The sequence below is a fragment of the Gnatocerus cornutus genome, unplaced genomic scaffold, assembly GCF_029298725.1.
Source record: "Gnatocerus cornutus isolate USDA-ARS CGAHR unplaced genomic scaffold, icGnaCorn1.1 ctg00000023.1, whole genome shotgun sequence".
In the NCBI taxonomy this organism is placed as follows: domain Eukaryota; kingdom Metazoa; phylum Arthropoda; class Insecta; order Coleoptera; family Tenebrionidae; genus Gnatocerus; species Gnatocerus cornutus.
In genome coordinates this window covers 4,827,751-4,851,856 of record NW_028275375.1, presented here as the reverse complement: position 1 = coordinate 4,851,856, position 24,106 = coordinate 4,827,751, and the positions used below count along the sequence as shown (strand labels likewise).

Sequence of the window (24,106 nt, the reverse complement as noted above, 5' to 3'; positions counted from 1 at the left end):
TCTTTAAGATCTGTACAACATCTTAGATAATCTCAAAGGCTTTAAAAATTTTGGAAAATCCTGACATATCCCAGAAAATCTCTAGAAACTAATCCTGGAAGATTATATTCAATCTCAGAGTGTTTTATTGAGTTTCTATAATCTCTTTTAATCCTACTAAATCCGTTTAAATTCCCCTTTTTCAAAAAGCGTTGTAAAATCTAGTCTAATCCCAGCTAATCTTAGAAAATCCTAAAAAAATAATAAGAGATTTCAAAGAACCCTAAAAAATCTAACAGGATTCTGAAAACCTTTAGAGATTTGGATTAAATCTTCAGATTTATTCAGAGACTTCTAAAGAAATATTAAAATTTTAAATTCTGATTAACAATGTATCCTAAAAAATCTCGAGAAATTCTCTAAAGAGCATTGAAAAAGTCCTCAAAAATCTGAAGAAAATACAAAGTAGAAAATTAGGAAAATGTCGAGCCATGTGAAAACCTGGAGAATGTAAAAGAATGAAAAAATCTCGACTCTTCAGTGGTACCAAAAGCGAACAAGAACCCAAAAACTTCAGAGAATCGACACTCTTTTAGCTTTACGCATTTTTAGTTTTTACCACTTCTTTATTTTTCTGCATTTTTTGTATCTTATGCCTTCGATTTATTTAACTTAAATTTTTAAAAATTTTCTAGATTCTAAGGATTTCCAGGATTTCATTCCATTCAGAGTCGAATTCTGTATGATTTTCCAGGATTTTTAGATTTTTTTGGGATTATCAGATAACTTTCAACATAATTTATAATTTCTATGATTAGATTAAATTTTTCCGACGCTCTTTGAGTTCTGGAAGATTCAATAAAAAATTCTTTGATTTTTCAGGATTCCTTCAGATTCTTTGATCTTTTATAGGATTATTTAAGATTCGTCGGGATTTGAGTTGATTTTACGATACTCTTTAGTTTCTAGGATTTTTCTAGATCTTTCATTTCATTGAGATTTTCTTTTGGATACTCCAAATCGTTGAAGAATATTTTGATGACTAAAATTTCGCAGTTTTTTATAGTGCGGCGTACGTAAAATGCGCCTCTGGTCATTGACCCTATTCTTGATATCAAAAGAAGTAATCAGCCAAAGTTTCTAATCACGATCGGATTGTCGAAACACAAAACTTCTGTTTGAGCTCTAATAAGTTAGTTTTCAACATGAGATCTTATCTCCCAATTGAATTAACTCCAGCATTTTACTTCATGTCAATAAGATACCATTTAGTGTTCCACAAATGTCACACCCGATTTTTCCGTACCTCGGTGAAAGGCCGCATAAAAAATGATAACAAAACCAATTAATATTTTTACTTTAATCGACGTGGTGCCCCACTTTGAAGCCGCCGCCCACGCACCCCATGTCCCTTATCACCATCCCTTCGTCCACCTGGACGTCTTTTTCCGGAGGAAGAGACCTCGGCTCTCAGCACCTGGAGACGGCGTGAATGCGCGGCGCGTGGTAGAGGCTGGTAAACCGGTTGAACCGCTCCATCGTCGTCAGTTCAGTAGTCCTGCGAGCCGTGCGGAGAAAGCAGTGTCGTGTGAGCGAGCCCGGTGCCTTTGCGCCGCCGTCAAATCGCGCGCCACCGCACCATGCCTCCGAGTCTCGTGCTGGTGATCGCCGCCGCTTCCGCCGCCCTGGGGGCCGTCGTGCCGCCGACGGATCCTGCAACGTCGCCGTGCGCCATCCTCGAAACGCACTGCCAGTGCTCGCCGGATCTGCAGGAGTTTGTCTGCAGGACCGCGGGGTTCACCGAGGTGCCGCATTTGCCGTTTTCGATTACCAAACTGTGAGTACCTGGGGGACGTCTTCGTGGAGGTTTGAAAGTAAAAGCGGTTATATAAAACTGAAGCATGCTGCAATATTTGTTGCGACATGGGTGACGTTCGGGGGGTTTTTGATGGGTTATTTGAGACACTTGGATTGTTTACTTTTGGAGTTGAATTTGATCAGTGCCGGTCGTTAAACGCGCCTCTTCAAAACATTTATTTTTGCGCCGACATCAAAAATTCGCACCAATTTTATTGACATTATTAAACTCGATTTGAGTTGGAGAACTTCCGTATTTTTGTTTGTACTCATTTAGATTAAACAAACAGACGCCCAATAATCATCTCTTTTTCAAACAATACTGACATAATTTTTTTTATTGCCGACACTACTTTTATTAGAATTTTTGAGGTTAATATCACACTTTACTGTTATTTTTCCACGCAGGAAAACTCAGTTAAGTTGAAAATGCCGAATTTCTCCGAAATGCGAATTAAACCATTCGCTAGGTATAAAATTCTATTTTAGTTCATTGATCCACTTCCACAAGGTCGTGGCCATATTTGAAAAAAACTCAACCAAAACGAAGATTTATCTTTCTAAAACTTGACCACGCATTAAATCGAAAATTATTTATTATTCCTCGCTTCAGAAGGGACCGCCGCTAATTTATGTCCGCGAATAGAACTCAAATCTCTGATTTATTTATTAATTTTTGATGGATTTATGGCGAATTTATCACGATTTTTTCAAATTGAAATTCAGACTTGTAATTATGTGAAACCGCAGCGTCGTTTAAAATCAACGCAAAAATTTATCGTTTCAGGGAGAATAAATCCGATGAATTTGTAATTAGCGGCACCGGTTTATTAGAATTAAATAAATCGACGGATTGACATTAATTGGTGAGATCTTCGCTGCGGCCATAAATGGATCAGGCTTACAAAACATCGGACTTTCCTGCTGGTAATTATCGGAGAACTAGGTACCATTTTTTTGGGAAAAAATCTACTGTAGTTTTCAGGAAAAAAATTGTAAAAGATGAAAATTTTTAGTTCGTTTGCAAAATAAATTTTTTTAAAAACTGGCCTTTTTGCTCTACAATTTTCTAATTTGGCGGAGGTGCTAAATGTGTTTAAACTAATAAAATCCCCAAATTTCATTGCCACAGCGTGAAAAGTACCAGAATTACGATTTTTTATTTATAAAAGTGGAAATTTTTTTAGCTCGCTTGCAAAATAAAAATTTCTAAAAACTGTCTCCTTTGGTCTACAATTTTCTAATTTGGAGGAGGTAATAAATGTGTTTAAACTAGTGAAATCCCTAAGTGTCATTGCCACAGCATAAAAATTACCAGAATTACGATTTTTTATTTAAAAAAGTGGAAATTTGTAGCGCGCTTGCAAAATAAAAATTTCTAAAAACTGACTTTTTTGGTATACAATTTTATAATTTGGCGGAGGTAATAAACGTATTCAAACTAGAAAAATCTCCAAATTTTATTGCCGTAGCGTGAAAATTACCAGAAATACAATTTTTTATTTAAAAAAAATGGGAATTTTAAGTTCGTTTGCAAAATAAAAATTTCTGAAAACTGTCTCGTTTAGTCCACACTTTTCTAATTTGGCGGAGGTGATAAACAAGTTCAAACTAGTAAAATCCCCAAATTTCATTGCCTCAGCGTGAAAATTACCAGAATTACAAATTTTAATTTAAAAAAAATGGGAATTTTTAGCTCGCTTGCAAAATAAAAATTTCTAAAAACTGACTTCTTTGGTCTACAATTTTCTAATTTGGGGGAGGTAATAAATGTGTTTAAACTAGTGAAATCCCTAAATTTCATTGCCACAGCATAAAAATTACCAGAATTACGATGTTTTATTTAAAAAAGTGGAAATTTTTAGCTCGCTTGCAAAATAAAAATTTCTAAAAACTGACTTCTTTGGTATACAATTGTCTAATTTGGCGGAGGTAATAAACGTATTCAAACTAGAAAAATCCCCAAATTTTATTGCCGTAGCGTGAAAATTACCTGAATTACAATTTTTTATTTAAAAAAGTGGAAATTTTTAGTTCGTTTGCAAAATGAAAATTTTTATATTTGTTTCGAACTTTTCTCATATTAAGACGTAATAATAAAATTTTCTTTCGATGCTCCAAATTTCCTCAAGATTCTTCAATTTTCAGGTGTTTCGTTTTACGAAAAACCGCTTGTTTGTTTAGAAAAACATTTAACCGCTTCGAAGTTTATACACAGTGAAGAAACCAACCACAATGACATGGTGAAAAAATAAACATGAAAATACCGTTCGTGAAAGACAAAGTTGAGTAAATAAACAATTAGACCGCGCCGCCGAAATTTAATTTCCGAAAAAAAGAACGAAATAAAAATAATTTCCACACAACAAACGGTAATTCCCCCATTTCAGGTGCACCACCTGTTTCACCCAACACCTCGGAGCTAGAAAATGAGCTCTAAAACGCTTAGCTCGTTTTAATTGTGAAAATTTCCCGCCGCTGCGACCGCAATTTCCACGGAAATTTATAAAAACAATCCCTACGAAATGTATACTTATTTTTTCCTGCAGTATTTCAAATTTGGCGCCGTCAGGGAAAATGGAGTTTAGATCGGTATGAACTTGACACCTCTAATAGGGCAATTACGCAGCAACTTTATTTGATATTTAATTCAACATTAAAGCGAGAATGATTGGATATCATCAATAAAATTATCGTTAAGTTTCTCTTAACGCAGAATCGCACGAGTAATGAGGTTAATAATAATGCACCGATGTGACATACCAGTTTTAATAAGCCTTTAATGCTACTATGATGAAACCACTTGTGCGTAAGACGGTTTTTTGTGCCACAGTCGGCGCGTAATTTAAAAAACTGCCTTCCAAAATATGACTTAATTAAGATATCCATTTAATTGACAGTTAATTAAAACGATCCTCGAGTTGTTAATGTCACGCTTCTTCAAAAATCTCTATTTTGTCCAGCGAAGATGCAATTTCCTGCTGTTAATCTCCTCGCATTTTCAGATTCTATGAATAAATCTTGATCAAAGCAGATATGTAAATAAGGAAGAAACTAAAATTCCAAATAATTTATCTGCGTTGAATGTTAACAATAATAACACGCTTCGTATTGATCTTTTTAATTAATGTCAAGCCAACTCAACTAATTACAGGTTCGGTGAATGAATGAACGTTTAACACAGAAATTGTGACAAGTCAAAAATTCCCGTGCGCGTAATTGCTGTTTTAGTAAATCAATTAATCCGAGCGGTAATTATTTCGGGCGTTGCCTCCTGACTCCGAACCTGGAGGCCGTTTTGCCAGGTCAGGCCTCAAAAGTTCTTGGAAAATTTGTTTTTTTTTGGGTCTGAAAAAAGTTCTTTGAAAATCACCTCAAAAAGAGCTCCTGAAGACTTATTTTAGTGAATATCTAGTTTATTTGTGTAGGAAATTTGTGTTATTGGGCTCATTTAACGCAAAATTTCACGCAGAATCCCAAACTGGGCTAATTTTTATTGTAGATCCACAAATAACCATGTTATGGCGGATTAATATTTCGGCTTGGCGTCAGAGAGCAAAAAGTTTGTTCGTTTCGAAAATAAATTATTTTAATACTGTTTCGTTTGGTCTACAATTTTCTAATTTGGTGGAGGTGATCAACGTGTTTAGACTAGTATATTCCCAAAATTTCATTGCCACAGCGTGAAAACTACGAGAATTACAAATTTTTATTAATAAAAATAAGAATTTTTAGCTCGTTTGCAAAATAAAAATTTCTAAAAACTGTCACCTTTGGTCTACATCTTTCAAATTTGGCGGAGATAATAAACTTGTTCAAACTAGTAAAATCCCCAAATTTTATTGCCGTAGCGTGAAAATTACCAGAATTACAATTTTTTATTTAAAAAAAATGGGAATTTTTAGTTCGTTTGCAAAATAAAAATTTCTAAAAACTGTCTCGTTTGGTCTACAATTTTCTAATTTGGTGCAGGTGATAAACAAGTTCAAACTAGTAAAATCCCCAAATTTCATTGTCACAGCGTAAAAATTACTAGAATTACAAATTTTTATTTAAAAAATGGTAATTTTTAGCTTGTTTGCAAAATAAAAATTTTTAAAAAATTGTTTCCTTTGGTCTACAACTTTCTAATTTCGAGGAGGTGATAAACGTATCCAAACTAGTCAATTCTCCAAATTTCATTGCCGCAGGGTAAAAATTACCAGAATTACAAATTTTTACTTGAAGAAAATGGGAATTTTTGGTTGTTTTAGAAAATAAATTTTTTTAAAAATTGTCTCCTTTGGTCTACAACTTTCTAATTTCGAGGAGGTGATAAACGTATCCAAACTAGTAAATTCTCCAAATTTCATTGCCGCAGGGTAAAAATTACCAGAATTGCAAATTTTTTTTGAAGAAAATGGGAATTTTTGGTTCTTTTAGAAAATAAAAATTTCTAAAAACTGTTTCTTTTGGTCTATAACTTTCTAATTTGGCGGAGGTTATAAACATGTTCAAACTAGCAAAATCCTCAAATTTCATTGTCACAGCGTGAAAACAACCACAATTACAAATTTTTATTTAAAAAAAATGAAATATTTAGCTTGTTTGCAGAATAAACAACTCTTTTTCGGTCAATATCTCGCTTATTTTTTTACAAACTTAAACCACAGGATATTTATTTTATGCAGAATTTCACGCAGATTCGGAATCCGGGCAAAAATTCCGCGTCCGTCAACTATTAACGGACTTCCAGCCATTTTACTTTGTCTTCCAAAGCGTAAAGGGCCCAATATTTTCCCACGCGCTGTTAATCCGCCTCTGGCAGCGCCCGTTACTCCAATATTTATTCATCAAAATTAATTAGTCTTGCGATTTACGTGGGATTTTAAATTGCGAATTAAACAAGTGTCAACACGAAGATGTAGCGACGCCATTCATCTTCGCAGACATTAGAATTGAATTTGTTGTGAAATTGGTCACTTTTTAATTATCGTCGCAACCTTTGTAAACAAACGCCCACGACGGCAAGTTTTCTATTTTCATTCGGAGACAGATTAGTTGTGCAACGGTGATTATGATTATGATTATTGTCATTGCATCAAATCGAAGGTATTGTTGGCGTGTTTTCCCATGGCTCCAAGATTGGCCTCTCAAAGCAGCGTATTAGTACTTGGGGGGTATAATAAATGTAATGCAGTAAATAAACCGTCCTGCTATAAAACAGACAATCTCATTTTATTGCAGTGCATGTGATTTCTGCGACAGAACTTTCCATAAAGCTGGGGGGAGGCATTGGGAGTGCAGTGGAGGATATGGAGTATCAGATCGTTTTTTATATTGCTGTAGTTGAAAATAAAAAATTACTAAACTTGTGTTGTATGCTCTATAAGTTTGCAATTTTGCACAGTCAATGACCAGGCCTCAGTTAATCACGTCCCCAAATTTCATAGATGTGGCGTTAAAATTACAAGAGTTACACGCTTTCATATTTTTTATGGGGAATTTTGGTTCATCTTCAGAATAAAAATTCCAAAATTTGTACTTTTGGAATTACAATTTTGCAATTTCATACATCAAATAAGCAACTTCAAGTTACTAACCTCTCCAAATTTGGGTGTTTTGGCGTTAAAATTACAAGAGTTACACGCTTTAATAATTTTGTTTTGAAATTTTTGGATCATCTTTAGAATAAAAATGCCAATATTTGTGTTGTATGCTCTATAATTTTGCAATTTTCCACAGTTAATGACCAGGCCTCAATTAATAACGTCCCCAAATTTCATAGATGTGGCGTTAAAATTACAAGAGTTACACGTTTTTATTTTTTTTTGGAAAATTTTGGTTCTTTCTCAGAATAAAAATTCCAAAATTTGTACTTTTGGAATTACAATTTTGCAATTTCATACATCAAATAAGCAACTTCAAGTTACTAACCTCTCCAAATTTGGGTGTTGTGGCGTTAAAATTACAAGAGTTACACGCTGTAATAATTATGTTTTGTAATTTTTGGATCATCTTTAGAATAAAAATGCCAATATTTGTGTTGTATGCTCTATAATTTTGCAATTTTCCACAGTTAATGACCAGGCCTCAATTAATAACGTCCCCAAATTTCATAGATGTGGCGTTAAAATTACAAGAGTTACACGTTTTTATTTTTTTTTTTGGAAAATTTTGGTTCTTTCACAGAATAAAAATTCCAAAATTTGTACTTTTGGAATTACAATTTTGCAATTTCATACATCAAATAAGCAACTTCAAGTTACTAACCTTTCCAAATTTGGGTGCTTTGGCGTTAAAATTACAAGAGTTACACGCTTTAATAATTTTGTTTTGAAATTTTTGCATCATCTTTAGAATAAAAATGCCAAAATTTGTGTTGCATGCTCTATAATTTTGTAATTTTCCACAGTTAATGACCAGGCCTCAATTAATAACGTCCCCAAATTTCATAGATGTGGCGTTAAAATTACAAGAGTTACACGTTTTTATTTTTTTTTGGAAAATTTTGGTTCTTTCTCAGAATAAAAATTCCAAAATTTGTACTTTTGGAATTACAATTTTGCAATTTCATACATCAAATAAGCAACTTCAAGTTACTAACCTCTCCAAATTTGGGTGTTTTGGCGTTAAAATTACAAGAGTTACACGCTTTAATAATTTTGTTTTGTAATTTTTGGATCATCTTTAGAATAAAAATGCCAAAATTTGTGGTGTATGCTCTATAATTTTGCAATTTTCCACAGTTAATGACCAGGCCTCAATTAATAACGTCCCCAAATTTCATAGATGTGGCGTTAAAATTACAAAGAGTTACACGTTTTTATTTTTTTTTTTGGAAAATTTTGGTTCTTTCTCAGAATAAAAATTCCAAAATTTGTACTTTTGGAATTACAATTTTGCAATTTCATACATCAAATAAGCAACTTCAAGTTACTAACCTCTCCAAATTTGGGTGTTTTGGCGTTAAAATTACAAGAGTTACACGCTTTAATAATTTTGTTTTGTAATTTTTGGATCATCTTTAGAATAAAAATGCCAAAATTTGTGGTGTATGCTCTATAATTTTGCAATTTTCCACAGTTAATGACCAGGCCTCAATTAATAACGTCCCCAAATTTCATAGATGTGGCGTTAAAATTACAAGAGTTACACGTTTTTATTTTTTTTTGGAAAATTTTGGTTCTTTCTCAGAATAAAAATTCCAAAATTTGTACTTTCGGAATTACAATTTTGCAATTTCATACATCAAATAAGCAACTTCAAGTTACTAACCTTTCCAAATTTGGGTGCTTTGGCGTTAAAATTACAAGAGTTACACGCTTTAATAATTTTGTTTTGAAATTTTTGGATCATCTTTAGAATAAAAATGCCAATATTTGTGTTGTATGCTCTATAATTTTGCAATTTTCCACAGTTAATGACCAGGCCTCAATTAATAACGTCCCCAAATTTCATAGATGTGGCGTTAAAATTACAAGAGTTACACGTTTTTATTTTTTTTTTTGGAAAATTTTGGTTCTTTCACAGAATAAAAATTCCAAAATTTGTACTTTTGGAATTACAATTTTGCAATTTCATACATCAAATAAGCAACTTCAAGTTACTAACCTTTCCAAATTTGGGTGCTTTGGCGTTAAAATTACAAGAGTTACACGCTTTAATAATTTTGTTTTGAAATTTTTGGATCATCTTTAGAATAAAAATGCCAAAATTTGTGTTGCATGCTCTATAATTTTGTAATTTTCCACAGTTAATGACCAGGCCTCAATTAATAACGTCCCCAAATTTCATAGATGTGGCGTTAAAATTACAAGAGTTACACGTTTTTATTTTTTTTTTGGAAAATTTTGGTTCTTTCTCAGAATAAAAATTCCAAAATTTGTACTTTTGGAATTACAATTTTGCAATTTCATACATCAAATAAGCAACTTCAAGTTACTAACCTCTCCAAATTTGGGTGTTTTGGCGTTAAAATTACAAGAGTTACACGCTTTAATAATTTTGTTTTGAAATTTTTGGATCATCTTTAGAATAAAAATGCCAATATTTGTGTTGTATGCTCTATAATTTTGCAATTTTCCACAGTTAATGACCAGGCCTCAATTAATAACGTCCCCAAATTTCATAGATGTGGCGTTAAAATTACAAGAGTTACACGTTTTTATTTTTTTTTTTGGAAAATTTTGGTTCTTTCACAGAATAAAAATTCCAAAATTTGTACTTTTGGAATTACAATTTTGCAATTTCATACATCAAATAAGCAACTGCAAGTTACTAACCTCTCCAAATTTGGGTGTTTTGGCGTTAAAATTACAAGAGTTACACGCTGTAATAATTATGTTTTGTAATTTTTGGATCATCTTTAGAATAAAAATGCCAATATTTGTGTTGTATGCTCTATAATTTTGCAATTTTCCACAGTTAATGACCAGGCCTCAATTAATAACGTCCCCAAATTTCATAGATGTGGCGTTAAAATTACAAGAGTTACACGTTTTTATTTTTTTTTTTGGAAAATTTTGGTTCTTTCACAGAATAAAAATTCCAAAATTTGTACTTTTGGAATTACAATTTTGCAATTTCATACATCAAATAAGCAACTTCAAGTTACTAACCTCTCCAAATTTGGGTGTTGTGGCGTTAAAATTACAAGAGTTACACGCTGTAATAATTATGTTTTGTAATTTTTGGATCATCTTTAGAATAAAAATGCCAATATTTGTGTTGTATGCTCTATAATTTTGCAATTTTCCACAGTTAATGACCAGGCCTCAATTAATAACGTCCCCAAATTTCATAGATGTGGCGTTAAAATTACAAAGAGTTACACGTTTTTATTTTTTTTTTTTGGAAAATTTTGGTTTTTTCTCAGAATAAAAATTCCAAAATTTGTACTTTTTGAATTACAATTTTGCAATTTCATACATCAAATAAGCAACTTCAAGTTACTAACCTCTCCAAATTTGGGTGTTTTGGCGTTAAAATTACAAGAGTTACACGCTTTAATAATTTTGTTTTGTAATTTTTGGATCATCTTTAGAATAAAAATGCCAAAATTTGTGTTGTATGCTCTATAATTTTGCAATTTTCCACAGTTAATGACCAGGCCTCAATTAATAACGTCCCCAAATTTCATAGATGTGGCGTTAAAATTACAAAGAGTTACACGTTTTTATTTTTTTTTTTGGAAAATTTTGGTTTTTTCTCAGAATAAAAATTCCAAAATTTGTACTTTTTGAATTACAATTTTGCAATTTCATACATCAAATAAGCAACTTCAAGTTACTAACCTCTCCAAATTTGGGTGTTTTGGCGTTAAAATTACAAGAGTTACACGCTTTAATAATTTTGTTTTGAAATTTTTGGATCATCTTTAGAATAAAAATGCCAAAATTTGTGTTGCATGCTCTATAATTTTGTAATTTTCCACAGTTAATGACCAGGCCTCAATTAATAACGTCCCCAAATTTCATAGATGTGGCGTTAAAATTACAAAGAATTACACGTTTTTATTTTTTTTTTTGGAAAATTTTGGTTCTTTCTCAGAATAAAAATTCCAAAATTTGTACTTTTGGAATTACAATTTTGCAATTTCATACATCAAATAAGCAACTTCAAGTTACTAACCTCTCCAAATTTGGGTGTTTTGGCGTTAAAATTACACGAGTTACACGCTTTAATAATTTTGTTTTGAAATTTTTGGATCATCCTCAGAATAAAAATTTCAAAATTTGTATTGTTTGAATTACAATTTTTTAATTTTACACACTCAATAAGCAACTCAAAATTGCTAACCTCTCCAAATTTGGTTGTTGTGCCGTTAAAATTACAAGAGTTACGTGCTATAAAATTTTTTTGTTGGGAAATTTTGGATCTTCCTCAGAATAAAAAATTCCAAAATTTGTACTTTTTGAATTACAATTTTGCAATTTCCACATCGAAGAAGCGACTCCAAGTTAATAACTTCTCCAAATATGGTTGCGGTGGCGCTAAAATTACAAGAGTTAGACGCGTCATTAATTTTTTGGGAATTTTTAGCTTATCCTCAGAATAAAAAATTCTAAAATTTGTATTTTTTTAATTACACTTTTGTAATTTTACACAGTCAATAAGCAACTCCAAGTCGCTAACGTCCCCAAATTTGGTTGCTGTGGCGTTCAAATTACAAGAGTAACACGCTTTAATATTTTTTTTTGGGAATTTTTTGATTTTTTTCAAAGTAAAAAAATTCTAAAATTTGTATTGTTTGAATTACAATTTTGCAATTTCACACAGCCAAGAAGCAATTCAAAGTTGCTAACCTCTCCAAATATGGTTGCAGTGGCGTTAAAGTTACAAGAGTTACACGCTTTAATATTTTTTTTGAGAAGTTTTTGATTTTCTCAAAGTAAAAAAATTCTAATATTTGTATTGTTTGAATTACAATTTTGCAATTTCACATAGCCAGGAAGCAACTCAAAGTTGCTAACCTCTTCAAATTTGGTTGTTGTGGCGTTAAAATTACAAGAGTTACGCGCTTTAATATTTTAATATGGGAAATTTTGGTTCATCAGAATAAAAAAAAACAAAATTTGTATTTTTTTTGAATTACAATTTTGTAATTTCACCCAGCCGATAAGTAACTCAAAGTTACTAATCTTCCGAAATTTGGTTGCTGTAAAAGTACCAGAGTTGCAAGCAAAACTATTTGAAAGTTTTTTGCATAGAACTCCTAAACTCCTTCGCATATCTATGAAGCCGGATCTGTTGAAGCAAAATGGCCTTTAGATCCGTAATCAGGAGGTCTTTCCACTTCAGAAACAACCCGTTTTTTCAAAATTTGTAACATGAACAGCACTCTCGCCGAAACGTCATAGCACAACTCGCGCCCATTGAAATTAGCGTGTTTTTTCCACTCTCCTTGTTAAAATTTTGCGGTTCTGCGACCTGTCCGTGGTTTTGTTTACGTGTAGTTATTTAGCAATGCCTAGGGTACAATCAAACGCTAGAAGGTAGGGCCTTGAATCGTTGTAAATGCATAATTCATGCCGTGTCAATCTATCGAAGGTTTTAATAAGGGTCGTTTAATGTCAAAACTGACCCGCACACCAAGTGCAAGATGTGCCACAACTGCTGAACGAAGCCCGATTATTCAATTCGCCCGCATATCAAGAGGACTCCAGATGCTGGAACCGGGAAATCATGGAAATTCGAGGGATTTTTGATCTTTGTATTTTCCCAACGGGATCGATTTTTCCTTTATACAAATTAGCGAGTTGTTTTCGCCATATTCGGATATTGTTCAGACGCAACCGTTGAACCACTAAATTTAGTGAAAGTAATAACAGTTTTACTTTCTCGTTCTCGATTGAAGTTTCTGGGACTTTTCAAAACAGAAATATTAGAGGATCCGTAAATTCGGTTGGATTGTTTCAATTATCGGGACACTAAGTAGTTTGGACAAGAGAGAAAGTAGGAAAAAATATTGTTTACGTGTTAGTAGGATTGTTTATTGACAGCCGTGCAAATTGTTTAACAGACAAAAGGTCTGCTTGGTCTCTGGAGAGTGGTAATCGTAAACGTAGTGATTACGCGATGGTAGAAAGGGGTGGCTCCCTGGGGATGGAGAGGTAAAACCGCATTTAGTTTCGAATTGATGGGGTGAAGCCACAAATTCATTCTTGAAGTTGTTTTCAAAATTAGTTGTTTAAAAAGCATTCTTTTATTATTGATTCTGCTAATCCGATTTTTAGTTTAATTTTTGAGGAAATACTGCTATTTATAAGCTAAAAATTAAACGTCTTACTACGATTTTTTTAAGAATTTTTAGAACACCGGCTTTCGAATTTTAGATTTTTTTCTGGAAATGCATCTAAAAAGCGGAGCTCCATTTTGTTTCCTATACTTTTAATATTAACAATTTAATTTTAACGTAATTAGTGCCGTTTGAAAGCTAATAGTGGAGGACCTTTCTGAGATTTTTTTCAAATTTTTTTAAGCCCCAGATTTTGAGATACAATTTTTCAAAATGTATGTATTTCTCTAAAAACGTATAGCTCCACTTCGTGTCTTATATTTTTCACATTAATGATTCAATTTTGAATTTTTTAGTGCCATTTTAGAGCCAACAGTGTCAGACTTTTTTCCAATATTTTTCAAATTTTTCTGAAAACCGGATTTAGAGTCAAAAATTGAAATTTTTAAACTATTTTTTCTCAAAATGTCTAAGCGAATCAAAATATCTGAAAGTTTTCAATTTTCTTCTCCAATTCCAGTAATTTTGCTTCTTAAGCAATCAAATTTACGAAGTATTTATTAACTGTACTAAAGCACACAATTATGGACCAGAAAGACAATTTTTGGAAATTTTTATTTTTCATTTTGTTCTCTGATTCTTCTAATTTTGCACTCAAAACAATCATATTGATGGAGATTATTCTTCTTAAGGCACTAATTAAATGAAATTATAGTGTAAACCGTTCCTTAGTTTTTGATATTTGCGCGTAAAATCGGCTCCTAAAATTTAATTCCAAATGAAAGCAGACAACTAAACCATCCAATAAATCCGGCCGTCAGTCCATAATTTTTAATTTGTGTACAGAGTTTAATAGTTTATTTGTTGTAACGCTATAATTCACGTCCGCAATGTTTTTCCGTCCGAACGAATCGTTACACGGATAGTTAAACGCTTCATCACGCTCCCGGCATTAATTTTAATTTATGTTTAAAACGTAATATTTTAATTTCCCTGTGTACAGCAAGATAATTGACCCAGTCGCGTGGGCGAAAAACATCTCTCTGCAAATTACCAAGACCATTAAAGCGTCTATAAAAATTCAGCCAAGTATAGAAAGATGGAACCAGAAATACCATTAATTACCCCGAACTGTCCATGCTTGGACGTTTAATCAATACAAATAACAGAATTTCGCCGATTAATTTATCATCCTGACAGCTGTTTATCGAAAACGATGTTTGCATTCATAATGGCAGTGCCGCGGAAAAACTTAAAAAGGCATTTTATGCAACAGTTGGTTGAGATGCGTCCAGAGCTTTCAATTAGCCGCGGAAAACTGCTGTGGTTGCTGAAATTACGAGAAAATGGGCTTCACTTGAAGGGGAATCACAGGATAACCGAATTGTATTCAGAAAACTTGAAAAAATTAAAGTAACTAAATTTTGACAGTTTTTTGACAACGCCACTTGCATTTCTCGAACCTTCTAATAGATGGCGCCACCAACAAAATTTTTTTTAAGAAAAATTTTTGGTTCAAGAGGCCAAAAATGCGTTCTTTATGAAGCTGCTGGTGATGATACTGTGGAAGAATCTTATCGTCGGATGTAATACGTGCTTTGGGCGAATAGCGGGATGAAATTAGGCGTTGACAAAACATTCAGACGCGTTCAATGTAAAATTGATATTGTAAGGAGGGTAAACTGGTAAAAGCTCCGCCGAGATTGAATGATATAAATAAAATTGCAAAAATCGGAAGAAACCACTAGAGCGAATAGGGACGACTGCTATTACCGCTATTGAAATGTTTACAATCCCCAAGACTCCCTATTGTGGTCAATAATCTCTCGCAACTTAAGAATTCTCTTGCAGTAAATAGAAACCTACTACGGTCTATTACAGATCGAGCCAGACCGCTTTTTGCATTATTCTTTGCGCTGTCTTTGTTTACATTTTGATTTTGCTTTTGTTGGGATGGAAAGTGCGGACTATCTAATGGGAGGGTTGGGAAAAAGGAATTTCGACAAACGGGTTGTTCCTTTATTAGCAATATTCTAATGCTTGATATATTGGGCAAGATTTGGGTAATGAGATGGAAATTTTGCTATTGGAGTTGTGTCTTTAGTGCTTTAAGGAGTCTTAAAGATTTTTTTCTCAGTGGCGGTTTAAAGTCGGTTGAGGCTCCGGGCCCAACAAAAAGTTTTATTGCTTTGAAGGCAGAAGAGTAAAAATTTAAATTTAATGGAATTTCTGATTCACTTCGATAATGAATATTCCCAATGATTTTGTACATTGGTACAGTTAATTAGTGTCTTAAGAAAACAATTTCTACGATTTTGATTTCTTAAAGAGCAAAAATAATGGAATTAGAGAAGAAAATTTAAAATTTCCAATATTTGTTTTTTTTTGCACTATAAATTTAAAATTTGGTTCACTTAATAAATGTCTTTAGAAGAATAAACTCACAAAATTGATTGCTTTAGGAACAAAATTGGCAGAATTAGAGGAGAAAATGTAAAATTTTTAGTATCTCTGATTCGACCCGAAAATATCTAAATTTTGTTTTTTCTACTCAATAAAATTGTAATTTGGCACAATAAATTAGCGTCTTAAGAAGAATAATCTTTATGAATATCATTGTTTTGGGTCCAAAATTAGAAGAATTAGAGAAGAAAATGGAAAATTCACAGAATTTCTGATTCGCTCCGATAATAAAAATTTACAAAAATTCTCTTTTTTGCTCCATAATTTTGTATTTTGGCACACTTAATAAATGCCTCTAGGAGAATAATTTCTCCAAATTTGATTGTGTAAAGAGCAAAATAAATGGAATTAGAGAAAAAAATTGAAAATTTTTAGAATTTCTGATTTGCAATGAAAATAAAAATTTCTAAATTTTGTTTTTTTTTAGGTGAATAAAATTGACATTTAGCACACTTAATAAGTGCCTTAAAAAGAATAGTTTCCACAAATTTTATAGATTCGGGGGCAAAATTAGAAGAATCAGAAGGGAAAATGCAAAATCAATAGAATTTCCGATTCGCTCCGAGAAAGAATATTTCCAAAAATTATATTTTTTGCATCTTAATTTTGTACATTGGCACAGTTAATTAGTGCTTTTAAAAAAACAAACTTTACAAATTTGATTGCTTTAGGAACAAAATTGGCAAAATTAGAGGAGAAAATGTAAAATTTTTAGTATCTCTGATTCGCCCCGAAAATAAAAATTTCTAAATTTTGTTTTTTCTACTCAATAAAATTGTAATTTGGCACAATTATTAAGTGTTTTAAGAAGAATAATCTCCATAAATATCATTGTTTTAAGTGCAAAATTAGAAGTATTAGAACAGAAAATGGAAAATTCACAGAATTTCTGATTTGCTCCGATAATAGAAATTTGCAAAAGTTTTTCTTTTTTTTTTTCTGCTCTATAATTTTGTAATTTGGCACACTTAATAAATGCCTCGAGGAGAATAATCTCCCAAAATTTAATTGTTTAAACAGCTAAATTGAAATTTTTAGAATTGCTGATTCGCCCTTAAAATAAAATTGGTTAAATTTAGTTTTTTTGCTCTATAATATTGTAATTTAGCACACTTATTAAGTGCGAGAAGAACAACGTCCCAAAATATGACTGCTTTAGGGGCAAAACGGCAGAATTAGAGGAGAAAATGTAAAATTTCAGAATTTTTTGTTAACTCTGAAACTATTTTTTTAAATTTAAGGCAAAATTGGCAGAATTAGATGATTTTAATTCACTCTAAATCTTATTATTGTTGTTATTGAGTCAAGTTTTCGTCAGATATTTCATAGACTTTTTTCTAAATTCTGTCTAAATTTATCTGTAAATAATTTTAAAATTTTCAGCAAAATTAGTACAAATCGCAAATTGCAATTCGCCTTCGGCTCAGAAGCACCAATCCACTCGTGATAAAAAATCAACTTATCTCACGCGATGATCAATATACTTATCATCCCAAAATTACGAAAGATTGTTCTTTATTATGAAATAGTGTCATCTCCAAGAAAAGATAACGTATCAAAAACGTGTGCCTAAAGATATAAAATCTTCAAGTTCTATGCTACATCGACATTCTCAAAATGAAACTTCTTATAGTGCTGGCACTAATAACTCTGGCTTTGGCCGCCCCAAAGGTAAGTTTCGAACAATTCAATAATCACCTTGCAATTTTGAAATGTTGTTCTTCAATCTACGACATGACTTCTAGTTTCTAAAGCGACTAGAAATGAGGTTTTCTGTTTTAGTCATCTATTTCGAATGATTCTAGAGAAGCCAAACCTGCCCCCCGATTGGCCGGGGGACACGAAGTGACTCCCCACTCCCTCCCATATCAAGTGTTATTGTATACAACGTTTTATTTCAGTGGGGCACTCATTTCCCAAAACTATGTCATCACAGCCGCCACTTTCCTCGAAGGGTAACTTTTAAATTTTTCAATTCTTAAGTAGTTTTGAACTTTCAATTTAGAGTCGACTCAGTGGATATCATTCTGGGCGCCCACAACAGATCCAACCCCGAATCCACCCAAGTCAACATGACCAGCAGCGACATTTTAATCCACCCAAGACGTAGCGGCTTCCACTACAATGTGGCACTCATAAGACTCCCAAAAACCGTCCGTTTGACTCCTGCAATCCGACCAATTCCTTTACCAAGTCTCGATGATGTTTCTAACACTTTTGAAGGAGCTTTATCCACCGCCAGTAACTGGTACTTGACGTATGATAATGGAACGGATCATGTCAGTGACGTTCTGAATTCTATTCAAGTCATAGTCATTTCAAATCTTGAATGTTTAATCGTTTATGGTAATATCACTCCGGAAATGTTATGCGTTACCGGAGGAAACAATATGTGTCATGGAGATACAGGGGCACCACTTGTTACCGATGGTGTTCTTATTGGTACGACTGCTTTTATTAGTTCGTACTGCCCGGATGCTGCACCGGCGGGATTTACGCGGATTACTAGCGTCCTGCCCTGGATTTTGGAAAACACGGACGCTTAATGTACGAAATACGAAATGAAATACATATGGTTTTATTAATTTACTTAGTTTATGTTGAAAAACAATGTAAAAGCGCAACTCACAATGAATAAATAAATGTGGTTTAAAACCGGTAAAACAAAACTGAAATAGCCCTAGAAACAGCTCAGTGTCAATAGGTAAACTAGACATACTTTATCTAATTTAATTTCGAATTTTCGGCACGTTTTTAATTAACTGCATACTAAAGTGACGGTACTTACAACGCCGGCCGTTGTCACCCGAGTGCGTCTCTCTAACCACCACTACAAATTCCACGCCACTTTGAGCGCTCGCGAGTTGAATGTTTTTGGATCAAGTAGTTGGCGTGAGTTTTCGAAAATGGCGGATTTGCGTGTTTTAAAACCGGTGAAAACTCAGTGAAAACTTGGTGAAAATTGTGAAATTGTGTTGCCAAAGTGTTCTTTGGTGTTCATTGTGTAAAATGAGACTAAATTCGGGGGTTGGGAGCACTTTGGTGGCAACTTTGGGGGTGCTCAAGGTAGGCGATTATTGGTAGAATTTCGGTGAAAAGATGGAATTCAAAGCACTGACATCGAAGCAAAGTGTTCAAAACGCATTTCTCAATAAACCAAATTTGTTTTTTAAGCATATCTGATTTTCGATTTTTTGTTTATGTTGGTACCACCATTTCTGGTTTACCAAATCAGTAAGAATTAGTCGACTTGTCAGTACTTTCCAGTGTTACCAACTTATGACCCACCATTTTGATGGGCTTCTAAACATTCATAATTTAACTTAATAAATAACTATTATACAGGGCAAGCCCGGATTAAGAAAATTTGAGGCCCGGGGCTAAATCGTAAAAGGGGGCCCATTGATAAAATTATGCAAAGAAAGCCTTACGTACTTGATTTGTATTTTTTCAATTTTTATAGCAAATTTTAACTTGGCAAGGGGCCCCTGGGAAAGTGGGGCCCGGTGCTACAGCACCCTTAGCCCCCCCCTTAGTCCGGACTTGATACAGGGTGGTCTATGAAGAGCTAAAAAAATGTTTTTTTTTTTGTTTCAGGTAAGTTCACCTTTGATTGTTGCAAGGAACTCGGTGAGTTTTCTGCAATCTTAGTTTAATTCAGACACTCATTTACCTAATATTAGGTATATTTTTTGGGGGGTTTGCACATACAAAATTTGTGATTATTGTTGGATAATTTTGTACTTTGGCACATTTAATAAGGGTCTTAAGAAGAACAAGCTTCACAAATATTGTTACTGTGGGACCAAAATTAGCAGAGTTAGACGAGAAAATGCAAAATTTTCGGGTTTCATGGTTCGTCTTTAATTAAAATTTTTTAAATTTTTTCTTCTTTGGTCTATAATTTTGTAATTTGGCCCAAATAATAGGTCATTTAAGAGGAACAACCTCTATAAATTTCGTTGCTGCCGGGGCAAAACTTGGAGAATTAGACGAAAAAGTGCGAAACTGGAAAATGGATTTTATGAAACGCCCTAAAAACTAAATTTTTCAAAATTTTTAAATTTTGTTTTTTCTACGCTATAATTTTGTTATTTAGTTTTAAGGAGAACAATCTCCAGAGTACTTGGAGAAAAATTACTGGAATTAGAGGAGAAAATTCAAAATATTTAGAATTTTTTCTCCCAAAAAGAAAATAAATAAATTCCAAAATTGAAATGAAAATTTACAAAATTGGTCTTTTCTGCTCTATAATTTGGTAATTTCGCACAGACTGTAGGTCATTCAATAGGAATAATCTCTTCAAATTTGATAGCTTTAGGATCAAAATTGAAGAAAATTAAGGATTTTCGGGTTTTTGACTCCCTCTAAAAATGAAAATTTTTAAAATTGGTGTTTTTTGCTCTATAATTTTGTATTTTGGCACAGATTATAAGTAATTCAAGAAGAACAAGCTCTGCAAATTTGATTGCTGTAGAATCAAAATTAGAGAAATTTCGAATTTTGTAGACTTCTGATTCGTTCCAGAAATAAAAATTTCCAAAATTGTTTTTTTGCTCTATAATTTTGCAATTTGGCACAGACTGTAATTCATTCAATAAGATAAATAACCTCTTCAAATTTGATAGCTTTAGGATCAAAATTGAAGAAAATTAAGAATTTTCGGGTTTTTGACTCCCTCTAAAAATGAAAATTTACAAAATTGGTGTTTTTTGCTATATAATTTTGTAATTTGGCACAGACTTTAAGTCACTTAAGAAGAACAGTCTCAGCAAATTTGATAGCTTTAAGATGAAAATTGAAAAAAACTCAGAATTTTCAGACTTCTGACTCCTTATAAAAATCAAAATTTTCAAAATTGGTGAGAATTGGTGTTTTTTGCTCTATAATTTTGTACTTTGGCACAGACTATAAGTAATTCAAGAAGAACAAGCTCTGCAAATTTGATTGCTGTAGAATCAAAATTAGAGAAATTTCGAATTTCGAACTTGTTCCAAAAATAAAAATTTCCAAAATTGGTTTTTTCTGCTCTATAATTTTGAAATTTGGCACAGATTATAAGTCATTTAAAACAAACAATCTCTAGAAATTTGATTGCTTTAGAATCAAAATTAAAGAAAATCTAAAATTTTTAGACTTCTGACTTCCTCCAAAAGTAAAAATTTCCAAGACTGGTATTTTTTACTCTATGATTTTAAAATTTGGCACAAACTATGAGTTATTTAAGAAAAACAATTTCTGCAAATTTGATTGCTTTAGGATCAAAATTAAAGAAAATTCAAAGCTTTCAAACTTCTGATGCGCTCCAAAAATATTTTTTTTTAATCCACTATTTTGAGCGCTTTAGAGCCAAAATTAGCCGAATTAAACGAGTAATTGCAAAAATTTTGATTTTTCAGGGGTTGGAAGTGCGAACAATAACTAATTTCAACAACTATTTAACAGGGTTTTATTAGCAATACCCCAACTCTTGATATATCGAACAAGATTTGTTTAATGAGAGGGAAACTTTGCTATTAGGTGTAATTAAGATCCAGTAAACTTCTTGCGTATTAAGTTTAACTTATCTGAGCGTTCTTGTCTCGACCTCACTTTTTGCTTCGCTAGCTCTAGGAGTTCTGACTTAATTAACATGTCGGTATAAAAAATGGAAAAAAAACAAATCGTGCATTTTCACAACCCGCCGAAATCCACATGCATTTGTTGTTTCTCCGACTTAATTCGGGTCGATGTTGTTTTGCTCCTAACAAAGTTGTTAAACTAGGGGAGCGTCTTAAGTAGACCCATTTCTTACCAGAGTAGTGGCAAACAAAACATTCCAATTCCAACTTAACAAATAGAGATGAATTATTCAGAGTTTTCACGACCCATCAGAAAGTTCAACAAGGCACTAAATATTTTATAAAGTGTTAAATTTTCTCAGAGACAGATAATGTATTTGTTTTTCAATTATTATGTACAACAGTGTTGTTTTATGACCACCATTTTAGTACGTTTTTTACCTCGGCCTAAGCAATAAAACGCGAATTATACGGTCACTTAAGCAAGTATTTAACGCCGCTAATAAAACATTTTGAAATAAAATAAACTCATATTATGGGGCGACAGGTTGCGATAGTTTATCTGCATTATTGAACTAATTGTAAGGAAACGCTGGTTATCGGGAATTATGTGGGACACTTTAGTTTTATTAAGTTGAAGGTTATCAACGAACATTCCTGGGGGCTTCAATTTCAAAATTTTCTTTTTTTCAAGGAAGCAACCAGTTATACTCGCGCGCTTTTGTAGTTGCGGTCGCAATCGGTTTTTTATACTGCCACGGAAAACAAAGGCGGCTTTGAAGAAAATACGTGTTAAATCCAAAATTTCTTTTTTCTTCATAATTTTGTTTGAGTTTGATTGTACATCACTTCCGCCGAAACCTCACAGCGCAACCGCTCCGATGAGCGCTCGCTATCCGTCCTTTCGGCGCTTGTAGTGCAAATAGTTATTTTCTTGGTGGAAACATAAATCAGCCGCGATCCTCTCACGTTATTATGGAAATAATCTCCTGGTGAAATGGCCTGTTAAAGTGACAATAAGTCAACTTTGACGAGCGCTCCTGATCTCCGGCTTAGAGCCGTTAATTGCGAAACAAACACTTAATGTTAACTGTCAATTAATTTTAATCCTCGCAGATGTGCCAGTTAATTAAGCAAAACGTTGAATAATAAACCGAATTTTTCATTGTCTTGCGCCAAATTCGGCAGATTTCCTTATGGAGTCAAAGAGACCTAATTTTGCAGTGGCCAAATCGAACGTCGGTGACCAACATGGGTATAATGGTCGAATTATTGTAAATATTTGGGTAATAGTGGCCGGTGTGTGTAAAAAGTCGGCGGCCCACCAATTTCACGATGACCTAGATGGAGACCGTCGAAGGCCGCTGGCCTTCTCTCACATCTCACCACAGAAGAGGTGTTCGCGTAAATTAGAACAATGTCGCATTATAATCAAGATCTATTGTCCTTTCTGGAAATTCCGCTGGAATGAATAAGTTCTTTCAAACCGCACTGGCCGAGGGTAAAATTTTAATTTGTATTAATGTATCGCCTGAATATTTATGAAGGGAATTAAACTTGTTAAATTTTTAATTAATTGTTTAAAATTGTAAATCCCACCAACACACGTTTGTAAATTGAATTCGTCCTGGAAGCTCAGTTCGAACTGTTAAATTAGCATTTTAATTGTTTGATTTAGCACAGATTTAAATTCATTACAAGATTTGGCTCATTTTTACAAACTTGTTTAACAGTTTTGATAATTAATATGTAAGCTTTGATTAGGAGAGTTGCTTGACACTGATGACAGCATCGTTTGCTAAATGACTTTATAATTTACAATTATCTGGGGTTTGTGTTGACAGTTATTTTCATGCCATATCAGTCAGGTTAATTAATATAATGAGAGATGTTTAATTATGATTTATTCGATTCATTGCACTTCTGGTTTTGTGGGCATGAGAGGACAGGAACAGCTGCGTGGACGAATATCACTGAAAAAGTGGTCACATTTTCTTAGCTTTATTTTAGGATCGGTTACGGCGACTTTGTAGCCAAGTTATAAAGACTTTGGATTCTTTAGGTATCAAATGTCGCTGGCAGTTTTACACGAACATGTGATGGCAGTTAAACACGTCGGAAAATTTAATATTGTTAACAAATCTTGGAAATGCAGAGGAACAGATTCTTCCAAGCATTTCAGATTCTTTTTGTTTTTTCTTAGGTTTTCAGCATCTTTCGATTTTTTAGATTCGAGTTAGAAAATTTCTTTCGATTCTACTTTGAAAAATTCAGTTATTTCTGAACTCATCTTAACAACTCTTACATTTTTGGATTCTACGTGAAATTCTGCGTAAAATGAGCACAAATACTTTAAGATTGCTCCATAAGCGAGATATCGTCTGAATTAGAGACCGAAAAGCAGTTTTCATACTGAAAAAAATTAAAATTTCGAATTTGAACTATCGAAAATTGATTTCTAAGCTAAAAAATCGCGAGAAATACGATTTAGAAAATTGTTTTTTTTTATATTCATCTTAATTCCGGA

At 32.9% G+C, this 24,106-nt stretch overlaps 2 protein-coding genes across 3 annotated transcripts in view; both read left to right on the top strand.

Moving 5' to 3' along the window:
* The first annotated feature begins 1,534 nt into the window (after nucleotides 1–1,534).
* Nucleotides 1,535–24,106, top strand: part of LOC148166510 (uncharacterized) — a 130,422-nt gene continuing 107,850 nt past the window's right edge. For both annotated transcript variants that reach the window (XM_088048601.1, XM_088048600.1), the window contains exon 1: nucleotides 1,535–1,816. In XM_088048601.1, coding sequence (XP_087904727.1) covers nucleotides 1,620–1,816 — 197 coding nt within the window. In that variant the 5' untranslated portion in view covers nucleotides 1,535–1,619. The remainder of the gene's footprint in view (nucleotides 1,817–24,106) is intronic.
* Nucleotides 17,561–18,603, top strand: LOC148166511 (brachyurin-like). The gene is made up of 3 exons (XM_088049166.1): nucleotides 17,561–17,689; nucleotides 17,801–17,973; nucleotides 18,024–18,603. The coding sequence occupies exons 1-3, from the start codon at nucleotides 17,636–17,638 to the stop codon at nucleotides 18,562–18,564; spliced, it is 768 nt and encodes a 255-aa protein (XP_087905292.1). The 5' UTR covers nucleotides 17,561–17,635; the 3' UTR covers nucleotides 18,565–18,603.